A 27645-nucleotide genomic window follows, 5' to 3' on the forward strand; every position below is an offset into this window, starting at 1 on the left:
GCCCCGACTAGCACCCAAATCCAATCACCTGGGAAGGGAAGGGGCAAAGCACAAGGAAGTAGGAAGAGAGCAGCAGCAGCAGCTGTGTTGTTTGTTTGGTTTTTTTTTGTGTGTGTGTGTGTGTGATTTTTCTTTTTATTTTTTAATCAGTTTTAGCTCAAAAGCATGCATAGTGCAGACAAGAGAACTAGGGTGTTTCTAGAAGCAAAAATCCCCATGCTTTTGCTGCAGCTTTCAATATTAAAAGACATTATGACCAAGCAAGTAATTGGAACTCTTCCAACTGGAATTAGCTCAAACTTTTATTTACGTATAAAGAAAAAACTAGGAGTAGAACATCTGCTCCATCTTTTCCTCTTTCACCTTGCCATAGGCAGCTCTGGCTGTGACGTCCCAGATTGCATACTGCGTTTCAGCTTTAACAAATGAAAACCTTTACCCTAACCCTTACCCTTATCCTAACCATTAGCTTACCCTTATTCTTACCCCAAACCTAACCCTAATCCTTACCCTTACCCTAATCCTTACCCTAAACCTAACCCTTTCCCTAAACCTTATCCTCACCCTAAGCCTTACCCTTAGCCTTACCCTAACACTTAGCCTTGCCCTAACCCTTACCCGTACCCTAATCTGAACCCAAACCCTAACCCTAATACTCTCACCCTAACCCTTACTCTAACCCTAACCACAACCCCAACCCCTAACCCCTAACCCTCACCCTAACCCTCTAAACCTACCCCTAACCTATCCCTAACCCTAACCCTCTAAGCCTAACCCTAACCCTCTAAGCCTAACAATAACCCCCAACCCCAACCCTCACCCGAAACCCTAACTCTAGCCCCAGCCCTAGCCCCTAACCCTAGTTCCCGAGAACTACATCTCCCGGTATGCTCTGGGCATTCAACATGGCCTTCCGGAAGTCCCGAATCCGAAAACTACATTTCCCGGCATACTCTGGGTACGCAACATGGCCTCCCGGAAGTCCGGAGTCCCGAGAACTACATCTCCCGGCATGCTCTGGGCACACAACATGGCCTCACAGTGCCGGAAAACTACACCTACCAGCATTCCCCGCACAGCCAGCATGGCCAATCACAGGCCGAGTGCTCGAGAACTGCATTTACCAGCACTCACTGGAACCCTCACCGCCCTTACAAAAAAAGCCTCAAGCCCTAACATCCAAAAAAACCTCGAAACCCCTACAGACCTAACCCAAACTATTTACCACACTAAACCCCTGAAGACCTATGCCTAAAACCCCCAACCCAAAATCTTAGGATGCTCAAAACCCAAACCCAACCCAAAACGTTAGGAATGCTCAAAGCCCTAGCCCAAAAACTTAGGGCGCTCCAAACCCTAACCCCAAAACATTAAGACACAAAAAACCCTAACCCAAAAACTTAGGGTAATACACCATAAATGTTTGTTCATTGTCTTATCTGTAGCAAATAGCATAGGCTGAGTCGAGGATCTCAGTACAGTAGCATTATTATTCGAGATTACAATGGTGGGTGTCCCACAAGCAGGAGGGTGCCTACTAATTCCATACACAGTTTATACACTTTTTTTTTTCTGCCGAGGACTGGGACCCTCCCCTGTTTCCCCTTTAACTGTGCTATTCAAGGTTCATAATCTAGCTGGTGCTTCACAGAAAATACACAGCTGCTGGCCTGTTACAAGTCACATTTCTTTTGAGGTTTTTACTCTTTGAGGTGGTAATGTTTCTTACGCCATGATTTCCACCTAATTGCTGTAAGGATTCTGGTTGTCTGCGTTTTACAAGGTTGTCTGTTATAATAAATAAAAGTCCCAAATAGGATTACAATCAAAGTTTACAATTCACTGAATGAATAGAGGTAAGCAAACAGTGCTGGGTACGCCGGGAGTCTCTGCTCCACCAAGACGCGCACCAGTTATACACCAGTTACCTCCCTTAAGGGATATAGAGAAGCCCTCTCAGATACATCCGTCCTACTTCTCCTGCATGCGGCCGGAGGTCGGTCTAATTCTGGTGCTGTTGGTGGTGGAAGCTGGGGCAACGGTGGTACTGGTGGCGATACCACAGCCACCGGAGGGGGAGCCGCCGGGGGTGGATTGTTAGGATATGGAGGTGGTAGCTTATCCAACGGCTCACGTTTATCTTCTTTTTCTTTTTCATGTTCTTCTTGTTCTTCAAATTTCTTACCTGCTTTTAGTGTAAATATTGAGGCTGGAAAAGGACGTGAAGTCCTCCTGATCCATAATCCTGCATAATCACTTTCTTCCTGGCTAAAAGGTTCCTTTGAATTAACATGGATATTTAAGGCCTGGCAAATCCAGTCTTCGAAGGATCCAAAAACAGGCCAAAAGACATGTAGTCTTAAAGGCTCCTTTGGCCATTCTGTCACACAATACTGGACCATTTTTAATTTACTTTTTCCTTTTCTGGGGTCCCTATCATTCCAATTTCGAATCGTTATTCCTAATGGACTTTCTGGTGGTATGACTGGTAATTTGCTCCCTTTCTTCTGGTCTCTGGTCTTCGATTTTGTCTGACCCATCTAGGAATTTTACTCTGGCAATTCCCACAGCCCTTGGTTACCTTAGTAAGAGTGTCTTGCAGGGGGTCGAGGACCTATCACACACCCACAAATCCTATAGGAATCCCTTCGGTCCTTCACCGGCCACGTCCCTCGTGGGAGATTGAAAACGCGGTTAGAAGACCTCCACAATCGCTTCGGAACTAAGTTCCATCTCAGTCACACTCTTACACACACAGGCAACCGAACCCCACCCAACCGAACGGTATACGCTTTAAATGCTTACGACTCCGTCATCTTCGTTCGGATCTTCACACACACAATTATGGGCAAAATATAGTGCTGCAGCTGGCAAGGGAGCTGAAAAAAAGAATCAGAAACTTTGCTTACCTTTATTCAGGTTCAAGATGCCATTAGTTCCGACCTGACTCAAACAGCAGCCACCAAATGGTGGGGGTGCCTCTCCTAGATCAAACCAGAAATCAGGAACCAAAGCCCTCCCGGACGAGCGCCCTCTTGTAATAAATGACTGGGTCCCAAATAGGATTGCAATTGAAATTTACAATTTATTAAATGAATAGAGGTAAGCAAGCAGCGCTGGGTGCGCCAGGAGTCTCTGCTCCACCAAGACGCACACAAGTTACATCAGGCGGCTGGTTTTTATGCTGCTAGGCTAATACATATTCATTACTACTTCTACAAAAGGCAGGGTTATTCTAATTAGTTCCCAGAATCCAAACCCTCCCACTGGTGCAGGCGTTATCAGTCTCCGGTGGTCCCTCTGGGGGCCGCTCGTACTGAAGGCTCGTAGTCTTCCTCCCAGGCTTTTCTCTTGTCCATCTCCTTTGTCCATCTTGGCTGGATGGCAGACACTTGCATAGTGTCCCATGCAACAGTTGTAATAGTTAGCAGTTATTCTGAAACCCCTTTGTTCTCTTATCCCCTATTGACCCGAATTGCTGGACCATTCCTTTGCAAGATTCAAGAACTATATATATTAACCACTCTGGCTTTCTCAGACTTTTCATCATATCATGCGGCCCTAGCATTGTTCCATATTGACACGAATCAGATGAACTCATTTCACACTGTTAAGCTGTCTTATCACTGCAAGCATATCTCAATACCACCTTCCTTCCCTCTACAGGATGTAACTGCGCAAAAACAACATTTTTATTCCCACAACCTTGATCCCCTTACCCTGAAATCCTTATTCCCCTTAAACCTAACAACTCTAACCACAACCCTAACCCTTATTATCAACCCCCTAACGCTAATGACACTGACCTTAATCCAAACCCCAAACTGCCCCTAACCCCAGACAACCAACAACGAAACACACACACACAAAGATGGAAACTACAAAAAAGGCAAAACCCACGATACAGGCCCCAAATCACAAATACGCAACCAAAATGCTACAGAAAAGCCCCAGATGCAGGCCCCAAATGCTACTGCTAGGCCTCAAAAGCTCAAGATGCATCCCAAAGCAAAAATGCAGGCCCCAAACGTTACAGAAAAGCCCCCAAACCCAGGCTGCACAAGTCTACAAGCAGGCCCCAAACTGCCAACAGAAGCAGGCACCAACCACACCCAGATGCAGACCCCAACTGCCCACAAGCAGCTCCTACCCCACCACCCCCTCCCAAGAACTGGACTCCACCCAGACACTGGCCCAAGACCCGGACCCGACCCCCGCCAACCCCCCTACCCTCCCCCCGACACAGGTGTACAAGCAGCTCACAACCCGCCCCTTCAGAGACCGGTCCCACTCCCCCCACCCCCCCCAAGACACGGGATGCGGAGGTGTACAACCAACTCCCAACTCCCTCCCCCTCAAAGGGAGGCCCCAAAGACCCCCAAATGGAGGCTCCTAGAGTGAACAAACAGCTCCCAACTTCCCCAGGCACAGGCCCACCCCCCCAAACACAGGCCACAAAGGTGTATAAACAGCCCAGACCCCCCTCCAAGACCATGGCCCCTATAGTGTACAAGCAGCTCCCAACCACCCACAGATGCAGGCCCCAACCCTTCTCAAAAGGGAGGCACCTAGAATGCATGAGCAACTCCCAACCAGCCTAAACATAGGTCCAAAAGTGCACAAGCAGCTCCCAACCCCCCTCAAATACAGACCCCAAAAGTGTACAAGTAGCTCCCCCCCGAGACAGGACCCAAAGGTGTACAACCAGTTCCCAACACCCCTGAGACACAGGCCCCAACCGCCCCCCCAGACACAGCGACCCAAATTCTACAAGCAGCTCCTAACCCCTGCCAGGCAGGTCCCCTACCCTATACAAGCAGTTCCCAACCCTCCTCCCCCCCCCGCCCGAGGGAGGCCCCCAAGGCCCCCACAAACACAGGCCCCTACAGTGTACAGGCAGCTCCCAGCCACCCCCAGATGCTGGCCCCAAAGTTGTACAAACAGCTCCCAGCCACCCTGCAGAAACAGATTCCTACATTGTACAAGCAGTTCCCAGCCCGCTAGACACAGGCCCTGACCCCCCACACATGCAGGCCCCAAAGGTGTACAAGCAGCTCCCACCCCTCCCCCAGACGCAGGTCCCAAGCCCCCCCCCCCAAACACAGGCCCCTACAACCAGCACCCAACCCCCTACCCCCGATGCCAGGCCCAAAGGTGTAGAAGCAGCTCCAAACCTCCTCCCTCAACCCAGGCTCCAACAGTGTACAAGCACCTCCCAACCAACCCTCCCCTTCCCCCCCCCCCCCCCCCCCGCCCCCCGACACAGGCTCCAAAGGAATACAAAGAGCTCCCACCCCTCCCCCAGATGCTGGTCTCAACCCCCCCCCGCCCCCAGAAGCAGGCCCCAAAGGTGTAGAGTCAGCTCCCAACCCCCTCAATGCCGGCCCCAAGGGTCTACAAGCAGCTCCCCCCTTGCCCCCAGATACCGGCCCCCAGACACAGACCCCAAAAGCCTAATCACAGGCCCTGAACTCTAGAGGCAGGCTCCAAAACCCAGGACAAAGCCCCAGTGGTTCGAGACAGGGCCCAAATCCCAGACACAGGCCCCAAACGCTAAACATATGCCAAAAAAAGTATTAGTGCTGGTGCCAAATGTTACAGACAGGCCCAAAAGCCCGAGATGCTCAAGGCTGAGACGTAACTTGGCTTTCTGAATTACTGGAAAGCAGCTTTCATTCTCAGATAATTGTGTGCAGGCTAGATAGGATGGGGCTTCAGGCACCTCTTCACCTGAGGAAACACACTGCCATCAGGCACCGCTGTGCCAGACAAGCTTGTTCTGCTAGAACACCCTACTCAGATGCACTGTGGCATTCAAGTGAACTGCTTTCATGCAAATATAACGACTGATGTTACAACCCACCTTGCCTGTGGCACCTGATGAACAGAAGAGTAAGCCACCGCAGCGCTTCAAAACCATCCCTGCACGTGCCGCTCCTTGTCGCTCTCTGGCCTTATCTCATATCCTTATCCACTTCTGTGGAGAGCCTGCCACGGCACCTGCAAAGCAAGACGGACACCTTTCATAGTCACCTTGTGCTACTTGGTCGTTCTGCTCCAACCCAGCTCATGACCAGCCCCTCTTCTTACACAGCTCTTCAGAGTGCAGTTTGCTCCTTTGAGCCTGTGCGAGACACCTGTGAAAGAAAAAGAAACACATAGGCCGATGCAGCATCCAAAGACACAGCACAACTAGGTAAGTTACTCTCATCTGCTCCCTTACCTCTGCCGCTTACCAGCCCCCGAGGCAGATGCTTCAATCTACCCTCTTCAAACAGCTACAACACCTCTAAAAGACAGAGGGGATGCTTAGAGGAACAGTGAGACCTACAACACAACAACTGCTACATCTGTTCCTCACTCACCTTGCCAGAGGCAGCTCTGCGTGTGACGTCCCAGGTTGTACACTGCGTTACCTAACCCTTACCGTAACCCTTACCCTAACCCTTCTCACCCTTACCATTACCCAAATCCTTACCTTTACTTTTTCCTTACCCTTACTCTTTCCTTTAACCATAACCTTACCCTTACCCTATACCTTACTCCAACCCTTCCCCTTACCTTCCCCTTCCCCTTACACTTAACCTAACCCTTACCCTTCTGCTTTCCCTAAAACATATCCTAACACTTTCCCTTACCCTTAAACTTACCCTAACCCTTTCTATTACCCTTACACTTACTCTTGCCCTAATCCTTGCTTGCACCCTTACACTTATCCTAACCCTTACCCTTACCCTTACTCTAACCCTTACCCTGACCCGTACCCTTACCCTTACCCGTACCCTTAACCTAACCCTAAACCTTAAACCTTACCGTAAACCTTACCCTTTCTGCTACACTTACCCTTAGCCTAAATCTAAACCTTACACTTACTCTTAGCATAACCCTCACCCTTACCATTACCCATACCCTTATCCTTACCCTAACCCTTACCTTTACACTTACGGTTACCATTAACCTTACACTTACCCTAACACTTCTCCTGAACCTAACCCTTACCCTAAACCTTACCCCAACCCTTACCCTGACCCTTACATTAACCCTAACCCTTACCCTAAACCTTACACTTACTCTTAACATTAACCTTACCCTTAACCTTAAGCTAATACTTAACCTTACGTTTTTCTCACCCTAACCCTATAATTAACCATAACCATTACCCTAACACTTAACCTTACCCTTAAAATAAGCCATACAACAACACTTAAATGTACACTTACGCTTAAACTTACCCTAACAATTACTCGTACAATTAAAATATTAATTAATTAAATTAAAAAAATTTAATTTAAAATTAATTGAATTAAAAAATTAAAATACTCTTATCCTTATACCTTATCCTTAACCCACACCCTTATCATTACCAATACCCTTACTCTCACACTTATTCTTATACATACAACTTACCCTTTTCCTAACACTTAACCCTAACCTAACTCTAACCCTAAACCTTACCTGAACCCTTTCCAGGACGCTTACATTAACCCTTACCCTTAACCTAAACCTTACACTTGCTCTTAACCTTAACCTAATACTTACCTTTTCGTTTTCCTCACACTAACCCTAAAATTAACCCTAACCATTACCCTAACAGTTACCCCTAACCTAACCCTTACTCTAACACTTACAGTGACCCGTACACTTACACATACCCTTACACTTACTCTTACCCTAACCCTTACCCTTACCCTTACCATAACCCCTACTCTAACACATACTTCTACCCGTACCCTTACCCTTACTGTTACCCTAACCCTTACCCTTACCTTACCCTATCCCTATCCCTTACCCTATCCCTTACCCTATCCCTTACCCTTAACCTAACCCTAAACCTTACCCTTATCCTAACACTTACCCTTACCGTAAACCTTACCCTTTCTGCTACACTTACCCTTAGCCTAAATCTAAACCTTACACTTACCCTTAGCCTAACCCTCACCCTTACCATTACCCATACCCTTATTCTTACCCTTACCGTAACCCTTACCTTTACACTTACGGTTACCATTAACCTTACCCTTACCCTAACACTTATCCTGAACCTAACCCTTACCCTAAACCTTACCCCAACCCTTACCCTGACCCTTAAATTAACCCTAACCCTTACCCTAAACCTTACACTTACTCTTAACCTTAACCTTAGCTGTAACCTAATACTTACCCTTACGTTTCCCTCACCCTAACCCTAAAATTAACCCTAAACATTACCCTAACACTTGACCTTACCCTAACCCTAAAATTACTCGTACAATTACCCTTACCCTTACCCTTAACCTAAGCCGAAACCTTACAGTAAACCTTACCCTTTCTGCTACACTTACCCTTAGCCGAAATCTAAACCTTGCATTTACCCCTACTGTAACCCTCACCCTTATCATTACCAATACTCTTACCCTTACCCTTACCCTAACCCTTCTCCTTACACTTACTGTTACCTTTAACATTACCCTTACCCTAACACTTACACTTATCCTTATCCATGCCCTTACCCTTGCCCTAATCTTTACCCTTAACCTAACCCTAACCCTAAACCTTACCTCAACCCTTACCCTGAACCTTACATTAACCCTAACCCTTACCCTAAAACTTACACTTACTCTTAACCTTACCCTTAACCATTACACTAACACTTACCCTTACGTTTCCCTCACCCTAACCCTAAAATTAACCCTAACCATTACCCCAACACTTACCCTTACCCTAACCCTAACCATAACTCTAACCCTTACTCTAACCCTTACCCTGACCCGTACCCTTACACTTACCCTTACCCTAACCCTTACCCTTACCATAACCCATACCCTAACACGTACTTGTAGCCTTAACCTTACCGTTCCCCTTACCCTTACCTTTACTGTCTCCGTTACCCTTACACTTACACTTAACATAAACCTTAACCTTAACCTAAACCTTATCATAAGCCATACAACAACACTTACATGTACACTTACGCTTGCACATACCCTAGCAATTACTCGTACAATTACTCTTAACCTTACTATTAAGCTAACCCTAAACCTTACCCTTATCCTAACACTTACCCTTATCCTAAACCTTACCCTTTCTGCTACACTTACCCTTTGCCTAATTCTAAACCTTACCCTAACCCTCACCCTTACCTAAATCTAACCATTACCCTAACCTTCACTCTTACCCTTACCATTATACTTACTTTTACCCTTAAACTAAACCTTACCCCAACCCTTACCCTGACCCTTACATTAACCCTTACCCTAACCCTAACCCTTACTCTAACCCTAACCCTTAACCTAAACCTTACACTTAATCTTAACTTTAACCTTACCCTTAAACTAATACATACCCTTACGTTTCCCTCACCATAACCCTAAAATTAACCGTAACCATTACCCTAACACTTATCCTTACCGAACCCTAACCCTAACCCTTACTCTAACTTTTACCCTGACCCGGACCCTTAGACTTCCCCTTCCCCTTCCCCTTCCCCTTACTCTTCCCCTTACCCTAACCCTTACCCTCACACTTACGGTTACCATTAACCTTACCCTTACCCTAACACTTACCCTTACCCTATCCCTTACACTTATACTTATCCATACTACTTACTCTTACCCTAACACTTAACCTTAACCTAACCCTAACCCTAAACCTTACCTGAACCCTTACCCTGACCCTTACATTAACCCTTACCCTAAAACTTACACTTAACCTTAACCTTACCCTTAACCTTAACCTAATACTTACCCTTACTTTTCCCTCACCCTAACCCTAAAAGTAACCCTAACCATTACCCCAACACTTACCCTTACCCTAACCCTTACCTTTACCATAACCCATACTCTAACACATACTTCTACCCGTACCCGTACCCTTACGGTAACCCTTACCCTTACCCTTACCCTTACCCTTACCCTTACCCGATCCCATACCCTTAACCTAACCCTAAACCTTACCCTTATCCTAACACTTACCCTTACCGTAAGCCTTACCCTTTCTGCTACACTTACCCTTAGCCTAAATCTAAACCTTACACTTACCCTTAGCCTAACCCTCACCCTTACCATTACCCATACCCTTATTCTTACCCTTACCGTAACCCTTACCTTTACACTTACGGTTACCATTAACCTTACCCTTACCCTAACACTTATCCTGAACCTAACCCTTACCCTAAACCTTACCCCAACCCTTACCCTGACCCTTACATTAACCCTAACCCTTAGCCTAAACCTTACACTTACTCTTAACCTTAACCTTACCCTTAACATTAACCTAATATTTACGCATACGTTTTCCTGACTTTAACCCTAAAACTAACCCTAACCATTACCCTAACACTTAACCTTACCCTAACCCTAACCCTAACCCTTACTCTAACCCTTACCCTGACCTGTACCCTTACACTTACCCTTACCCTTATACTTACCCTAATTCTTACCCATACCATAACCCATAACCTAACACATATTTGTACCCTTAACCTTACCGTTACCCTTAACCTTACCCTTACCCTTACTCTATCCGTTACCCTTACGCTTACCCTTAACATAAACCTTACCCTTGACCTTACCCTTACCATAAGCCATACAACAACACTTACATGTACACTTACGCTTGCACTTACCCTAGCAATTACTCGTACAATTACCCTTAACCTTACTATTAAGCTAACCCTAAACCTTACCCTTATCCTAACACTTACCCTTATCCTAAACCTTACCCTTTCTGCTACACTTACCCTTTGCCTAATTCTAAACCTTACCCTAACCCTCACCCTTACCTAAATCTAACCATTACCCTAACCTTCACTCTTACCCTTACCATTATACTTACTTTTACCCATAAACTATACCTTACCCCAACCTTTACCCTGACCCTTACATTATCCCTTACCCTTACCCTAACCCTAACCCTAACCCTTACTCTAACCCTAACCCTTAACCTAAACCTTACACTTAATCTTAACTTTAACCTTACCCTTAAACTAATACATACCCTTACGTTTCCCTCACCATAACCCTAAAATTAACCGTAACCATTACCCTAACACTTACCCTTACCGAACCCTAACCCTAACCCTTACTCTAACTTTTACCCTGACCCGGACCCTTAGACTTCCCCTTCCCCTTACTCTTCCCCTTACCCTAACCCTTACCCTTACACTTACGGTTACCATTAACCTTACCCTTACCCTAACACTTATTCGTACCCTAACCCTTACCCTAAACCTTACCCCAACCCTTACCCTGACCCTTACATTAACCCTAACCCTTACCCTAAACCTTACACTTACTCTTAACCTTAACCTTACCCTTAACATTCACCTAATACTTACGCATACATTTTCCTGACTTTAACCCTAAAACTAACCCTAACCATTACCCTAACACTTAACCTTACCCTAACCCTAACCCTTACTCTTACCATTACCCTGACCCTTACCCTTACACTTACCCTAATTCTTACCCATACCATAACCCATACCCTAACACATATTTGTACCCTTAACCTTACCGTTACCCTTAACCTTACCCTTACCCTTACTCTATCCCTTACCCTTACGCTTACCCTTAACATAAACCTTACCCTTGACCTTACCCTTACCATAAGCCATACAACAACACTTACATGTACACTTACGCTTACACTTACCCTAGCAATTACTCGTAAAATTACCCTTAACCTTACCCTTACCAAACCATTACCCTTGTTCTTAACCTAACCATAAACATTAAGGATAAGCTAAAGGGTCACCCTTAAGGTTAACGTTATCCTAACTCTTACACTTAAGTGGGTAAGTGGAAGTGTAAGGGTACAGTTCAGGGTAAGCGTTAGAGTAAGGGTAAGTGTTAGGGTAATGGTTAGGCTAATTTTAGGTTTAGGGTGAGGGAAACATAAGGGTAAGTATTAGGTTTAGTTTAAGGATAAGGTTAAGAGTTATGGTAAGGGTTAGGTTTAATGTAAGGGTAAGGGTTTGGGAAACGTTTAGGATAAGGGTAAGAGAAGGGATAATGGTAAGGGTAAGGATGATGTTTAGTGTAAGGGTTAGATTTAGTTAAGGGTAAGGGTTAGTGTAAGTTTAAGAGTAAGGGTAAGTGTAAGGGTATGTGTAAAAGTACGGGTAATTGTAAGGGTTAGGGTAAGGGTAAGAGTAAGGGTATTGGTAATGATAAGGGTGAGGGTTACAGTAAGGGTAAGTGTAAGGTTTAGATTTAGGCTAAGGGTAAGTGTAGCAGAAAGGGTAAGGTTTACTGTAAGGTTTAAAGTTTCAGCTTAGGTTAAGGGTAAGGGTAATTGTACGAGTAAATGCTAGGGTAAGTGTAAGCGTAAGTGTACATTTAAGTGTTGTTGTATGGCTTATGGTAAGGGTAAGGTCAAGGGTAAGGTTTATGTTAAGGGAAAGCGTAAGGGTAACGGATAGAATAAGGGTAAGTGTAACGGTTAAGTGTTAGGGTAATGGTTAGGGTTAATTTTAGGATTAGGGTGAGAAAAATGTAAGGTTAAGTACTAGCTTAAGGTTAAGGGTAAGGTTAAGGGTAAGGTTAAGGTTAAGAGTAAGTGTAAGGTTTAGGTTAAGGGTTAGTGTTAATGTAAGGTTCAGGGAAAGGTTTGGGGTAAGGTTTAGGGTTAGGTTCAGCTTAAGGGTAAGGGTTGGGGTAAGGTTAAGGGTATGGATAAGGAAAAGTGTAAGGGATAGGGTAAGGGTAAGGGTTAGCGTAAGGGTAAGATTAATGGTAAAGTGTTGTTGTATGGCTTATTGTAAGGGTAAGGTTAAGTGTTAGCGTAATGGTTATGGTTAATTATAGGGTTAGGGTGAGAAAAACGTAAGGTTAAGTATTAGCTAAAGGTTAAGGGTAAGGTTAATGTTAAGAGTAAGTGTAAGGTTTAGGGTAAGGGTTAGGGTTAATGTAAGGGTTGGCGTAAGGTTTAGGGTAAGGGTTAGGTTCAGGATAAGTGTTAGGGTAAGTGTAAGGTTAATGGTAACCGTAAGTGTAAAGGTAAGGGTTAGGGTAAGGATAAGGGTATGGGTAATGGTAAGGGTGAGGGTTAGGCTAAGGGTAAACGTAAGGTTTAGATTTAGGCTAAGGGTAAGTGTAGCAGAAAGGGTAAGCTTTACGGTAAGGTTTGAGGTTTAGGCTTAGGTTAAGGGTAAGGGTAAGAGTAAGGTTTAGGTTTAGGAAAAGGGTAAGTGTAGCAGAAAGGTTAAGGGTGAGGGTAAGTGTTAGGGTAAGGGTAAGGTTAAGGGTAAGGGTAATGGTATGAATAAGGGTAAGGGTAAGGGAAATGGTACAGGTCAGGGTAAGGGTTAGAGTAAGGGTAAGGGTAAGGGTTAGGATAAGTGTAAGGGTGCAAGCAAGGATTAGGGCAAGAGTAAGTGTAAGGGTAATAGAAAGGGTTAGGGTAAGTTTAAGGGTAAGGGAAAGTGTTAGGATATGTTTTAGGGGAAGCAGAAGGGTAAGGGTTAGGTTAAGTGTAAGGGGAAGGGGAAGGTAAGGGGAAGGGTTGGAGTAAGGTATAGGGTAAGGGTAAGGTTATGGTTAAAGGAAAGAGTAAGGGTAAGGAAAAAGTAAAGGTAAGGATTTGGGTAATGGTAAGGGTGAGAAGGGTTAGGGTAAGGGTTACGGTAAGGGTTAGGTAACGCAGTGTACAACCTGGGACGTCACACGCAGAGCTGCCTCTGGCAAGGTGAGTGAGGAACAGATGTAGCAGTTGTGTTGTAGGTCTCACTGTTCCTCTAAGCATCCCCTCTTTGTCTTTTAGAGGTGTTGTAGCTGTTTGAAGAGGGTAGATTGAAGCATCTGCCTCGGGGGCTGGTAAGCGGCAGAGGTAAGGGAGCAGATGAGAGTAACTTACCTAGTTGTGCTGTGTCTTTGGATGCTGCATCGGCCTATGTGTTTCTTTTTCTTTCACAGGTGTCTCGCACAGGCTCAAAGGAGCAAACTGCACTCTGAAGAGCTGTGTAAGAAGAGGGGCTGGTCATGAGCTGGGTTGGAGCAGAACGACCAAGTAGCACAAGGTGACTATGAAAGGTGTCCGTCTTGCTTTGCAGGTGCCGTGGCAGGCTCTCCACAGAAGTGGATAAGGATATGAGATAAGGCCAGAGAGCGACAAGGAGCGGCACGTGCAGGGATGGTTTTGAAGCGCTGCGGTGGCTTACTCTTCTGTTCATCAGGTGCCACAGGCAAGGTGGGTTGTAACATCAGTCGTTATATTTGCATGAAAGCAGTTCACTTGAATGCCACAGTGCATCTGAGTAGGGTGTTCTAGCAGAACAAGCTTGTCTGGCACAGCGGTGCCTGATGGCAGTGTGTTTCCTCAGGTGAAGAGGTGCCATCCTATCTAGCCTTGATTCAAAGATCGAAGCCGAAATTCCTTTAAGTGGTATATTCTTTATTGCAGCGCTGGATGCACGGGGGATCTCTCCACCTATCGTGCATACCCAAAGCAGAAAGCAGTCTTGAATTTATACAATCAATCTATCAATATTCTACAAGCACCTATACATATGCATTACCTATCCCCGCCTTCCCTCGCTTCTCATGCTAATTAGCCTTTTGGCACCTTGCGCCTGCGCAGAGCCTTCCAAGAATTGTGGGCAGGGGTCTTTGGGACGTGGGCAGGGGTCTTTGGGAGGAAGACCCCGAGTCTTCCTCACAGTGTACTTTTCACCTTTGGTCAGGAATCTGCTGAATTGGCATGTTTCTTAATTGCAAGAGCTGGTTGTTGCCAATTCTCCCGTTTGTTGTATCTTTATAATGAATTCCAATGTCCAGTTTCGAGAGTTATAGTCCTTACATTCGTTTCTCTGTCCGCCTGCCGCTTCCTTATCATGAGTTCCAGTGTCTTGTTTCGAGATATACAGTCCTTGTCTGGGGATTGTCCTTGCCTCCCCAATACCTCCTTAATCAATCCCCCCTTTTCTTTTCCCATGCAAATTCTTTTGCATCAGATACTTTCTTTATTTACAGTAACACAACAAAGCAGGCATCTAAACAACATGCACACAAATATTCCTAACACTACTAATACGATTAGAGCAATGAATACTTGTTTCAACCATTGGAAATTGGGCAACCAGGAGGTTAACTTAGTCCATAGTTCACTAAAACTCCATGAAAGATCATCTTTACTGATCTCATGTAGGATCCTGGTCTGCTTCCATATTTCTTCCAGGTCGGTAGAGATCCTTCCACTCTGATCTACATACATACAACAACTTGTGTTTATTACTGTACAGACTCCCCCTTGAGTGGCCAGTAACAAGTCTAGGGCCATCCGATTTTGGAATACTACCTGTGATAAACTAGGTATCTCTTCTTGTTGAGCCTTTATAGCATCCAGAATTTTGTTTTCTAACTTCTCTATAATTGCAGAAATATTAACTATTGCCTTTTCCAATTCACTCACTCCTAACCATGGGATAAACCATCGCACAAAACTATGAAAAGGGGTGTGTCTCTCTATCAATGGATTGTTAATTTTTCGTCTGATTCTCCGCATATGAGTTCTCAAGTAACCTCGAGGCACTACATCATGTACTGTCATATTGGGGACTACCGCTCCAAGAGTGCAAGTTCCCTTCCAATTCTCAGGCAAGACCTTACGGGCTGTATCATTGCATAGCCAATACCACCCTTTTCCTTCTGGAACCGTCCAGCTGGTTGAATTTGCCCAGCCGCTAGTCGTACTAATATCAATTGTTCAATTACAAGATGTCTGATTTCCCACATAAGTAGTATCCGTATTTATACAATGCTGTTTTCCTATACCCTTAGGCAGGTTACACCTTTGTACACACACATAATAGGATTCTAACGGCAAGAAGCTACTCACTTCTAGTTCCAAAACTGCTTAATATTTTCGACCCCAAGATGTGTTCTCCCACAAATTAGTCCAAGATAAGTTTGCAGGCAAGGGAATCCCAATTAACGATACACCCTTATTCCCATGCTGTGGCAGATGGGTGCATACCCAACAATTCGTCTTATTAGTTACTTGAGAAATTGTCTGTATTAAGGTCAGGTGTAAGTTCTCATCCCAAGTTGCCCACCCCAAATCCGAGAACCGCACCCCTGCAATCATTAGGATCTGGAAAACCGTAATTTTGTTGGTCCAATTGGAGTGGTGGTCCATATCCTCGCCGGGGCCTTCTTCACCCTTGAATTGTGGATCCAAGCTGCTTGCTTCTTAATCTTAATGGCGGTGTGTGTTGTCAGTAATACTTGGTATGCTCCCATCCACTTTCCTTCCATTTTTCCTGCACGGGTTGTCCTGACAAAGTCTTTATATATATATAATCCCCGGGCTTAAAGGGGTGGATTGGTTGATCCAACCCTCTAGCCCTGGTCCCTAAAACAAATGTATGTACTTTATTTAATTGTTTCTGAAGTTCAGTTATATAAGCATATAAATATTCTGATCCTAACTGCGTTAGGTCCTCTCCACTAAATAGAAATGGCTATGGCCTTCCATATAAGATTTTGAAGGGACTCAAATTTCCTTTTATTCTAGGTTTAACTCTAATTCCAAGTAATGCTAAAGGGAGGGATTGAGGCCATGACAAATTAGCTTCTTATCCAATTTTAGCTATTTATTGTTTAATTAAATGGTTCATTTTTTCTACCTGTCCACTTGCCTGTGGTCTATAAGGAGTATGCAGTTGCCAATCTATCTTTAGAATCTTACTTATCTGGTCTACCACTTGTGCACAAAAATGTGAAACTCTATCAGAAGACATTGCTACTAGAATCCCAAAGCATGGTATTATTTCATTTAACAAGACTTTAACCACTTCTCTTGCTTTGTTTGTTCGACAGGGAAAGGCTTCAGGCCTTCCTGAAAACGTGTCAGTCAGAACCAGTAAATAATGATACCCCCCTTTTCTAGGGAGTTCTGAAAAATCAATTTGCCACTGTTGCCCCGAATAATTTCCTTTACCGATTATTCCAAATTTTATTCTATCCTTGGTATTGGGGTTATTGTGTAAGCAAATGCTACATTGTTGAGTTACTTGTTTTATCATATCGTCCCACTAATGTCTGACTCGGGCTCTTATGCAGTGTGCCAGCTCCCCAGTGCGTTTTATTGTGTTCTGTAAGAACTATGGGCCATGTCAAACTAGAGGGTATTACTATGTGGTTATCTTTTAAATATACTCATCCATCTGGTTTCATTTTACCTTTCAAATCTTCAATTAATTTTAAGTCTTCTTTTGTATAATTTGGATATAGTTTGGATTTTACCGTCTGGTATCAAAGACAATGCCTTCACCTCAGTTATTTCAGCTGCCTGCTTAGCCTCTGCCAATCGATTTTCCAATTTCAAAATCGCTGTTCCCCTTTTGGTGTCCCTGACAATGCATGATAGCTACCTTTTCTGGTTGTTTTACAGCCTCTAACAATTTTAAAATTTCTTCAGCATACTTTGTGTTTTCACTGAGCGGTCAGCAATCCATGTTCTTTCCAAATTGCTCCATGAGCATGTACCACGCCGAATGTATATTTAGAATCTGTCCAAATATTTACCCTTTTTCCCGCTGCCAGTTCCAATGCTCTCGTGAGAGCAACTATCTCCGCCTTTTGAGCTGATGTTCCAGGGGGTAAAGGCTTAGACTCGATTACCTGCTGAGTAGTTGTTATAGCATATCCAGCTTTACGTTGTCTTTGCGTAACAAAACTGCTCCCATCCGTGAACCAAGTTTCTTCCGCGTCTTCCATGGGCTCCTCCTTAAGGTCTGGTCGGCTGGAATACACAGTCTCTAGAGTTTCTAAACAATCGTGAATCACAGCTTGTGCCGGAGCATCACTAAGAAAAGAGGCTAGATTCACAATATTAGTTATCACAATTTCCACGTCGTCCTGTTCTACCAATATTGCTTGATATTTCAAAATCATCAATTCTTGTTTAAGTTGTTTAAAGACTTTTTGTGCTTCTCCAGTCCAGACTAACTTTGACTGGTTAATCTTTATCAATTCACATAGAGGCTTTACCAATAGTCCATAATTATAAATCCAAAGGCGACACCAACCTGTCATTCCTAAAAAGCTTTGTAGCTCCTTTACCATTTGAGGTTCTGGAGTCCGGCAAATGACTTCCTTATGTTCAGTTCCTAGTTCTCGTTGTCCTTCCGAAATTTCAAATCCCAGATAGGTCACACTTTGTTGAGCCAGCTGGACTTTCTGTCAAGAGACTTGATATCCATTTAAACCCAGAAAATTAAGACGACTTATAGTCCATTGAATACAACTCCCTTTAGTCTCGGTAGCTATTAAGAGATCATCTACATATTGTAACAAAGCACCTTCAGTGTCCGGAGGTATCCATGTTTCAAGTTCCCTTGCTAATTGGTTTCCAAAAATAGTGGGGCTATTCTTGAATCTTTGAGGTAGTAATGTCCACGTAAGCTGCGTCTTTCTGCCTGAATCGGGATTTTCCCATTCAAAGGCGAATAGGTTTTTGCTTTCTGTGGCTAAGCCTAGGCAGAAGAAGGCATCTTTTAAATCCAGTACGGTAAACCAGACTTGACTATTCTTTAATTTAGTCAGCAAAGTATAAGGGTTTGCCACTACTGGATGTATATCTGTGGAGGAATGGTTAAGCGAAGTAGGCCATGTGAACATTGCACAGCTAGGAGGCCGCAAGTTAACAAAGTATCGAACACAGCTCAAATGAGCCTGAGAAAGTACGTAAATAAGCCTGAGAAAATACGTGAATGCGGCCTGGGAAGGAATGTAAGTTCTGGGAGGTTTTAGGGAGGTTTCAGGGAGGTTTCAGGTACAAGAACATGATATCTGTTGGTATGCTGGGAAAGTACTAACTGTGTTACTTTGGTGGGAAACTAGCTGATAGAATAGAGAAATGCACTAACCAATCATGAGCTTAGCTTTTGCAATATGTATGAGCTAATTATATTGAATTAGATAAAAGACGACTGAGCTATCCAATAAATCGAAGTTCACTGATCACTCATATTGAGCGTCTGTGTCTTCCTTCCGTCGACAACAAATGTCCTCGCAACAAATGGCGCCCGAACAGGGACCTGCAATACAGGAACAGGGACTTCGCTGGAGTTGAACCTGCGCTGGAATTGTACCTGCGAGCCACGGTTGGACGGAATACAAGGACCGGTCCTGCAACGCAGCTCAGGAGGTGAAAAGGATTACAAATTGCTGAATCCCCGTACCAGAGGCCTGAAAGGTGAATGGAAAAGAAACCTGGAATACCCACACCCGCACCCGCAGCTCGGAAAGGGAGTCCTCGCACCCGGGATGAGCCTATAGAGGGTCCCGCCGGAAAGCGTCGCCGAGGTCTTTGCAAAGGCTGCAACGGTACCGACGTATATAAAGGTATGGAGAGACAAGCGGCGTATGATTTGCTCAAATGCTTTTTAGAAAAGCGGGGCACACAGGATATATGTTGTAAAAAGGAATTACCAAAGTTATTAGCTTATGGGGTAGTTAAGGGTTGTTTTTTAGATCCTGATACTGTGTTTGAACAAGCAGAGTGGAGGAAGTTTGGGGATAAATTATTTGATGAAGTAATTAGTGATAATAAAATAGCAAAGAAATTGATGAAGCCATGGAGGGCGGTAACTAATGCATTAGCAACACATCAAGCTGAACAAAAAATAGCTGCTGCTGCAACAGAACGATTAGGATCATCCAGTCAGAAGGGGGGGGCTTCTGCTTCTTCCTCTACTCAGCAAAGAGCTGAGGAACAAGCTTACCCCTCTCCACCATCATATAGAACAATTACAATTCCAAAAGGGACTTCGGTACCCATATCAGGGGAAGAAGAACCCTCACAGTCACAGCCACCGACAGCCCCGCCTGCACCCTCGCCCGTACAATCAGAGAACAGAGAAAGGGTGGGTGAGGAGTCAGGTACAAATTCATTTTCAACAAGTCCATTTAGAATCAATGTACAGGACAGGGAGGAGACATGGAAAAAAATAGCGCATGAAGCAATGAAGGAAGGGAATCTTGAAATAGCAGCACAAATAACAACAGCCTATCCGGTGGTGTATTCACCTCCAGATGCACAGGGAAATGTACAGGTTCAGTTGACTAATTTAGATTGGAAATTATTAACACAATTACGATCTACAGTAAATGAGTCTGGATTAAAGGGAGAACCTACTCGTCAAATGTTAGACTATATTTGGGGGACAAATATTCTGCTCCCAGGAGATATTCGTAGCATAATGAAACTAATCTTGACACAGCATCAACAACTTTTGTTTAATGCATATTGGCACGGTATCTGTCAAGAAGAGGTAGCGATAATACGCGCGCCTGGGGATCCCTTGTATGGTGTTACATTAGACGAATTACTGGGTGTGGGACCATATTTTAGAACAGAGGCGCAGGCACTCTTGGGACCAGACAAAGCTAAGGTATCAATGAATCTAGCCAGAAGAGCATTAGAACAAATTAGAGAGCCGGGGGGAATGCCGTCCTACATGGGAATTAAACAGGGCAGAGAGGAACCATTCGGGTTGTTTATCGATCGGGTAGCAAATGCGATACAAGCAGCGGGAGTTCCTGATTATCTTAAAGGCACTATATTAAAGCAATGTGCACTCCAAAATTGTAACCCTTCAACTCGTAGTATATTAGCTACGTTACCGAGTACTTGGACAATAGAGGAAGGATTGGAAAGAATGTCTCAGGTACCTGTAGGTCCACAGACTATGTTAGTAGAAGCAGTAAAACAATTAGGTGATAACATGAAAGAACAGTCAAAAGTGTTTGCAGCCCTTGCTCCTTTGCAAACCCCCGGTGGACGTCCTATTAGCCGAGTATCGACACCGCAATATCGTTGTTTTCGATGTGGTGTTGCGGGACACATTAGACGGAATTGCAAAATAGAATCTGTGTGGTGCCAAAATTGTCAAACAAATACTCACAGCACTTCAGCATGCCGCCGAAATGCGTCGGGAAACGGCCGGAGCAGCGGGAGGAGCCGCCCCGCGACGACACAAAAAGTGGCTTTTACGACAACGGCAGCGACGGCAACAGCACCAGCACCAACTGCGACGAATCCTTTTTTCTCCGACCAGCCACCAGAGGGAGCCTCGGCCTGGATTTGGCAACCGCAGTCGATGTGACTTTATTGGATTCGAGACCCACCAGGGTAAAAACAAGACTTATTGGACCAGTTGTTGTTAATAAGGAACCTGTGGGAGCTTTGTTAATAGGGAGATCGTCTGCCACCATGAATGGATTACAAATATTAACTGGACTTATTGACAAGGATTACTTTGGGGAAATACAAATTATGGTTTCTGCAATGTTTCCTCCAATTCATGTGCCGAAAGGCACAAAAATGGCACAGTTAATTCCTTTGCCTCATCTTGCTGAATCATTAGCATCGGAATCTGCAAAGGATCGAGGACTGGGAGCATTTGGCTCCACGGGAAAAGTGGCTTTATTGACACTTGGTATGCGACACAGACCACGACAAAATGTCACTGTGTGTTTAAAGGATGAGAAAATACAGATTGAGGCATTGTTGGACACTGGTGCTGATGTATCTATAATCAGCACAAAGGATTGGCCCTCACATTGGCCTACATTTGAGTCTAATGCTACAGTTTCGGGAGTAGGAGGTGTGACTCTTGCTCGTCGGTCACCAGTGCTACAATGGACAATAGGTGATAAGGTGGTACAATGCAGTGTCTCCATCTTATCACTACCTGAAGGAGTACAAGCGCTGGTGGGGCGAGATATCCTTGCCCAAATGGGAGCAGTTCTCACGACAGATCATCAAAATTTTTAGGTGTGGCCATTGCTTGGACTTTCCCGATCCCACTTAAATGGAAAACTGATGAACCTGTATGGGTTGAGCAGTGGCCACTGAAACGGGAAAGTCTTTTACATGCTCATAAATTAGTACAGGAACAGTATCAACAAGGGCATTTGAGACTGTCAACAAGCCCTTGGAATACTCCGATTTTTGTGATTCCCAAAAAATCAGGGAAATACCGTTTGCTACATGACTTACGAGCAGTTAATAACCAGATGTGTGCTATGGGAGCACTGCAACCTGGATTACCTAATCCTGCTATGATACCAGAAGGGTGGAAATTACTAATTGTGGATCTCAAAGACTGCTTTTTTACAATTGCATTACATGACAATGATAAACAGAGGTTTGCTTTTACACTTCCTGCTATAAATCATGAAGGACCATATCAGAGATTTGAATGGACTGTGTTACCTCAGGGCATGCGTAATTCACCTACCTTATGTCAGCTCTATGTTGATGCAGCACTTCAACCAATTCGCCGCACATGGCCAAAAACGATTATTTACCATTACATGGACGATATTTTGCTAGCTCAGGAGGAGATATTTTCCTTACAACAGAAAAATGCCCTGGCAGTTGCTCTTAAACAAATGGGACTGGTAATTGCACCAGAAAAAATTCAGGAGACAAGCCCTTGGAAGTACTTAGGGTGGAAAATCACAGATTCTACTATTCCGCCTCAGAAACTTACTATCCAATCGAACATCACAACTCTCAATGATGCTCAAAAACTGCTGGGAGATTTACAGTGGATTAGGCCAGTGGTCGGAATTCCAAATGAACTGTTGAATTCCCTTCGACCTTTATTAAAAGGAACTGATCCTGCCGCAAAGGTGACATTATCAGAACAACAATCGGAAATATTACAACAAATTGCATCACTGATCACAACGCGTGTCACACATCGACGCATACCTGACAGGCCACTGGATTTTACTGTTTTGTGTGGTCCACAACACTTGATGGGTGCTATCACACAGCAAAAAATAAAAACGGGGGAAAAGGAAATGGAAACTGTGGTATTGGAGTGGATAGCTCCCCCATTGCAACCCCGAAGAACAATTCAAGAAAAAATTGACACGCTGTCAGAATTAATAAAGAAAGGAAGAAATCGGATACTACAAATAGACGGAGTTCCACCAAGTACAATCTGGGTACCAATAAAGCCAGGTGACTTGGAATGGTACATACAGAATTCTGAAAAACTACAAGCTGCATTATTACAGGATGGCGCCACAATAGTGGCAAAGACATTACAATCAACTATATTGTCATGGATGGAAAACCAAGCATGGATAACCCAGCCCAAGCGGTCGGATTCTCCGTTAGCAGATGCAGTAACTGTTTTCACGGACGCTGGAAAGCGCTTCAAGTCTGCTGCAATAACATGGAAAGACGAACAAGGCTGGCAACACCAAATTTTAAAGGGCCAGGACAACGATTCATTACAGACATTAGAGCTCTATGCGGTTGTATGGGCATTTATAAAATGGAAAGATGCCCCTTTAAATGTAGTATCTGATTCTCTGTATGTAGTAGGTATAGCTAATCGTATAGAGGACTCTGCTTTAAGAGATGTAAAAAATGAACGCCTTGCAGAATTATTAACTAGCTTACAGCTTGCTATAGCGCAGAGAAGCAAATCCTATGCGGTGATACATATACGAAGTCACCAATGGGTGGAGGGACTGGGAGAAGGCAATGCTCGGGCGGATAAATTAGTTGCCGCTCCAGCCACTGAAGCGCCATTATCTCCCTTCTGTAGAGCTAGGGAGGCTCATGCTATTTTTCACCAGAATGCTAAGGGACTTGCGCGGGCTTACAAACTGTCTAGAGCTGATGCACAAGCGATAGTAAAAGCTTGTCCAATATGTAGTAATTATAATTCAGGGGTGGGACTCGGAGTCGGGACAAACCCCAGAGGGCTTAAAGCCAATGAAGTGTGGCAAATGGATGTTACTCATGTTCCAGCATTTGGACGATTGAAATATCTGCATGTAACAATAGACACTTATAGTCACATGATCTGGGCTACACCGCAGCCTGGAGAAAAAGTTCGGGATGTACGACGTCATCTTGCCAGTTGTTTTGCAGTAATGGGAGTACCACAGACTATAAAGACTGATAATGGTCCAGCCTATGTTAGTGGGCCATTCAAGCGATTCATGGAACTATGGGACATTAAACATATTACTGGTATTCCACATTCACCAACTGGTCAGGCTATTGTGGAAAGGGCTAATGGAACAGTTAAACAATATTTAGAAAGGTTTAAAGACATTATTGATGTTAGAGAAAGGGTAGACAAGACTCTATTTGTTCTGAATCATTTGTGTGTTTTTGGGGAACATGACGAACCACCTGTAGCACGTCATTATACCAAATCTGAAAATGATAACAAATGTGCTATGAGAGTATTGTACAGAGATATGAAAACAGGGCAATGGTTAGGGCCTGCTGATGTGATTTATGTGGGACGAGGTTATGTATGTGTCTCTTCCCCTACAGGTCCGACCTGGGTGCCTAGTCGGTGTGTAAAGCCAGCCATCGAAGAAAGAAGAGGATGACAACGATCATGGCTGAAGTAACAGAACAAGGGACTTTGATTATGCTATCAGTTATAATAATGGCTGGACATGGTAATGCTATCTTAGGGAAGATTGACCCTCAGCAGAATATGTGGGTCACCTGGGCTAATGAAACCAGACAGAGTTCATTTTGTCTGTTTCTTGCTTCTGCATCTGATCCTTTTAGAACATGCTTGTTTGGGGTTCCAATAGGGGATCCAAAGGAACTGAGTGAAATGTTAGCACCATACTCTGCCAGTGTTACTTTACTTAGTAGATCCCTTTCTGCTAATGTCTTGGATGGAGTAGTTGCTGCCCTGCAAGCTCTTAATAACTCATTGCCATGGGACCCTCAAGAACTGGATCTCCTGGGGTCTGTGGTAGTAGGGAATAGCAGTAGTAACTGGACACAAACATGCTTTGTACTCCATGAAGGGAAACAAAATAAAACGCACTGGACCAACATAACATCGAGGACACTTGGATTTGAGGCCAATGGACATTACTGTGGATGGAACAACACCGGGAATATTAGTGTACCATTTGGGGCGTATGGAATAGGTGATACCAATTCAATCTGGTTTCAAAGTCAGGCCAAAGCTTTGCCACCTGGTATGTTTTTAATCTGTGGGGACCGTGCATGGCAAGGGATACCAGCTAGTGCTTTTGGGGGTCCGTGTTACCTAGGACGACTCACACTTTTCGTTCCAGATTTGCACTCGTGGAAGAACTCAACAGGGAGCAGAAGAATTAAACGAGATCTAAATACTTTGGGTTCTGACTGTAATGATGGTGTAGAACTGTGGGGTCCAGCAGAAAGATTCTTTGCTTCTTTAGTGCCTGGTGTGGGAACTGCACATGCTTTGACTAACATTAATAAGCTTGCTTGTTGGGCTGTTAAACAATCAAATGTAACAACACAAGTTCTTTCTGAAATGTCGCAAGATATGGAGAGCATAAGACATGCTGTGTTACAAAATAGGGCCGCTATTGATTTCTTGTTATTAGCTCAAGGACATGGGTGTGAAGATGTAGAAGGAATGTGTTGCTTTAATCTCTCTGATCATGGGCAATCAATTCACAATCAATTGAAATGGTTAATGGATCATACACAAAAAATTACGATACAGAATAATTGGTTTGATGATTGGCTTAAATCTGTCTTTGGAAATGTAGGGGGATGGGTTTTTAACTTAATCAAAGAGGGACTTCGCCTTTTGCTTATAATTGTATTGATTATAATTGCTGCACGGGTAGTCTTTAGCTGCTTATCTAGGAAACTAGAACAACTCACAGAGAAGGTGTTTGTAGCCCAAAATAAAAACGGGGGAATTGTGGAGGAATGGTTAAGCGAAGTAGGCCATGTGAACATTGCACAGCTAGGAGGCCGCAAGTTAACAAAGTATCGAACACAGCTCAAATGAGCCTGAGAAAGTACGTAAATAAGCCTGAGAAAATACGTGAATGCGGCCTGGGAAGGAATGTAAGTTCTGGGAGGTTTTAGGGAGGTTTCAGGGAGGTTTCAGGTACAAGAACATGATATCTGTTGGTATGCTGGGAAAGTACTAACTGTGTTACTTTGGTGGGAAACTAGCTGATAGAATAGAGAAATGCACTAACCAATCATGAGCTTAGCTTTTGCAATATGTATGAGCTAATTATATTGAATTAGATAAAAGACGACTGAGCTATCCAATAAATCGAAGTTCACTGATCACTCATATTGAGCGTCTGTGTCTTCCTTCCGTCGACAACAAATGTCCTCGCAACATATATCCTCAGTGATTTTATTTATGGCCCTCAAATCCTGAACTAGCCTATAGCTTTTTCATCTGCCTTTTTAATTGGCAATATGGGTGCATTGGATTCTGATTCGCATTCAATCAATAATCCATACTGTAAAAATTTATCAATTATCTCTTTAATTCCTTTCCTATCTTCTATCCTCAAAGGATATTACTTAACCTTAACGGGTTTCTGTCCTGGCTTTAATTTAATAATCATTAAGGTCACATTTTTAGCTCTTCCAGGGACTTCGGTAGCCCAAACTCCTGGACATACTTGATCTGTGATCTCTAAAGGTATTTCACTTTTAGGGTCAGTTTGTATTAGTGCCAAGCTTAACACATTTATTAGTTGTTCTTCTCCTGTTCTTAATTCCATTTTCCCCTTTTCAAAGACAATTTCTGCTCCTACTTGCTCTAATAAATCTCTACCTAAGAGTGCCCATGAGGAGCTAGGCATAGATAAAAATCTGTGTATGCCCCATTGTTTCCCTAACTTGTACTTCAAAGGTTCACAAAAATAAGCCTTTTCAGTTACACCTTGTCCTGGTTTCAGTTAGAACACAGTTAATTTTCTTCCTAGTAGCTGGGAGAATGCTATGTTTTGGCTTAGGATGAGAAGAGTGCTGATAACACCCCGATGTTTCAATTGTTGCAGAGCAATGCTTATACCAAGCCAAGGACATCTCAGCTTCTTGCTCTGTCCTGCCAACAGGCAGGCTGGGGGTGCAGTAAGAGCTGGGAGGGGACAGACCCAGGACAGGTGACCCAAACTAGCCAAAGGGGTATTCCATAGCATCTGACGTCAGGCTAAACAATACATAGGGGTGGCTAGCCAGGGGGAGGGGGCCGGACTGCTCGGGGTTAGGCTGGGCATCGGTCAGCGGGTGGTGAGCAATTGCATTGTGCATCACTTGTTTGTACACATTATTAGTAGTGGTACTATTATCATCATTGTATTATTATTATTATTATTATTATTATTATTATTATTATTATTATTATTATTATTATTATTTTGTCTTATTAAACTGTCTTTATCTCAACTCACGGGCTTCACTTTCCATTTCTCTCCCCCGTCCCAGAGAGGGAGGGGGAGGGGGAGCGAACAGCTGCGTGGTGTTTAGCTGCCGGCCGGGTTAAACCACGACACACCTTTTACCCTAACATAATAATTCTGTGAAAGCATTAATGCTTGATTTAGAACTGAATACGTTGCCCCATAGCAATAAGAAATTTCACTTCCATTCCTCCCCTAGCTTCATTATAACCAGTGGAGGATCCGCTAGGGTAGATTCCCCAGGTCCCCGTTATTCCTGTTGAAATCAGGGGTTGATTACCCTAGGAAAAGGCTAGTCAATTTGTCCTCCAAAGCCAGGTCCAAACCGTTTTGTTTTATTTATTTATTTATTTATTTATTTTCATTACATTTCAGAGTTGGTCCAAAAATTCCATAGGGCTTTCTTTTAGACCTTGTTGGAAGCATATTCTCAATTCCCAATTCA

At 44.0% G+C, this 27645-nt stretch overlaps 1 protein-coding gene across 1 annotated transcript; it reads left to right on the forward strand.

Annotated features, from left to right (window-relative positions):
• The first annotated feature begins 19201 nt into the window (after nucleotides 1-19201).
• On the forward strand, nucleotides 19202-26070 carry LOC311441687 (uncharacterized protein). The gene is made up of 2 exons (XM_084530076.1): nucleotides 19202-19325; nucleotides 24298-26070. The coding sequence occupies exon 2, from the start codon at nucleotides 24353-24355 to the stop codon at nucleotides 25778-25780; it is 1428 nt and encodes a 475-aa protein (XP_084386202.1). The 5' UTR covers nucleotides 19202-19325; nucleotides 24298-24352; the 3' UTR covers nucleotides 25781-26070.
• The last annotated feature ends 1575 nt before the right edge of the window (nucleotides 26071-27645 follow it).

This window comes from Aythya ferina (assembly GCF_964211825.1).
Source record: "Aythya ferina genome assembly, chromosome: 9".
Taxonomy (NCBI): domain Eukaryota; kingdom Metazoa; phylum Chordata; class Aves; order Anseriformes; family Anatidae; genus Aythya; species Aythya ferina.

Bases quoted from the DNA above. Each gene is read 5' to 3' on its own strand.
- LOC311441687 (XM_084530076.1), top strand. From the start codon at position 24,353: ATGACAACGATCATGGCTGAAGTAACAGAACAAGGGACTTTGATTATG.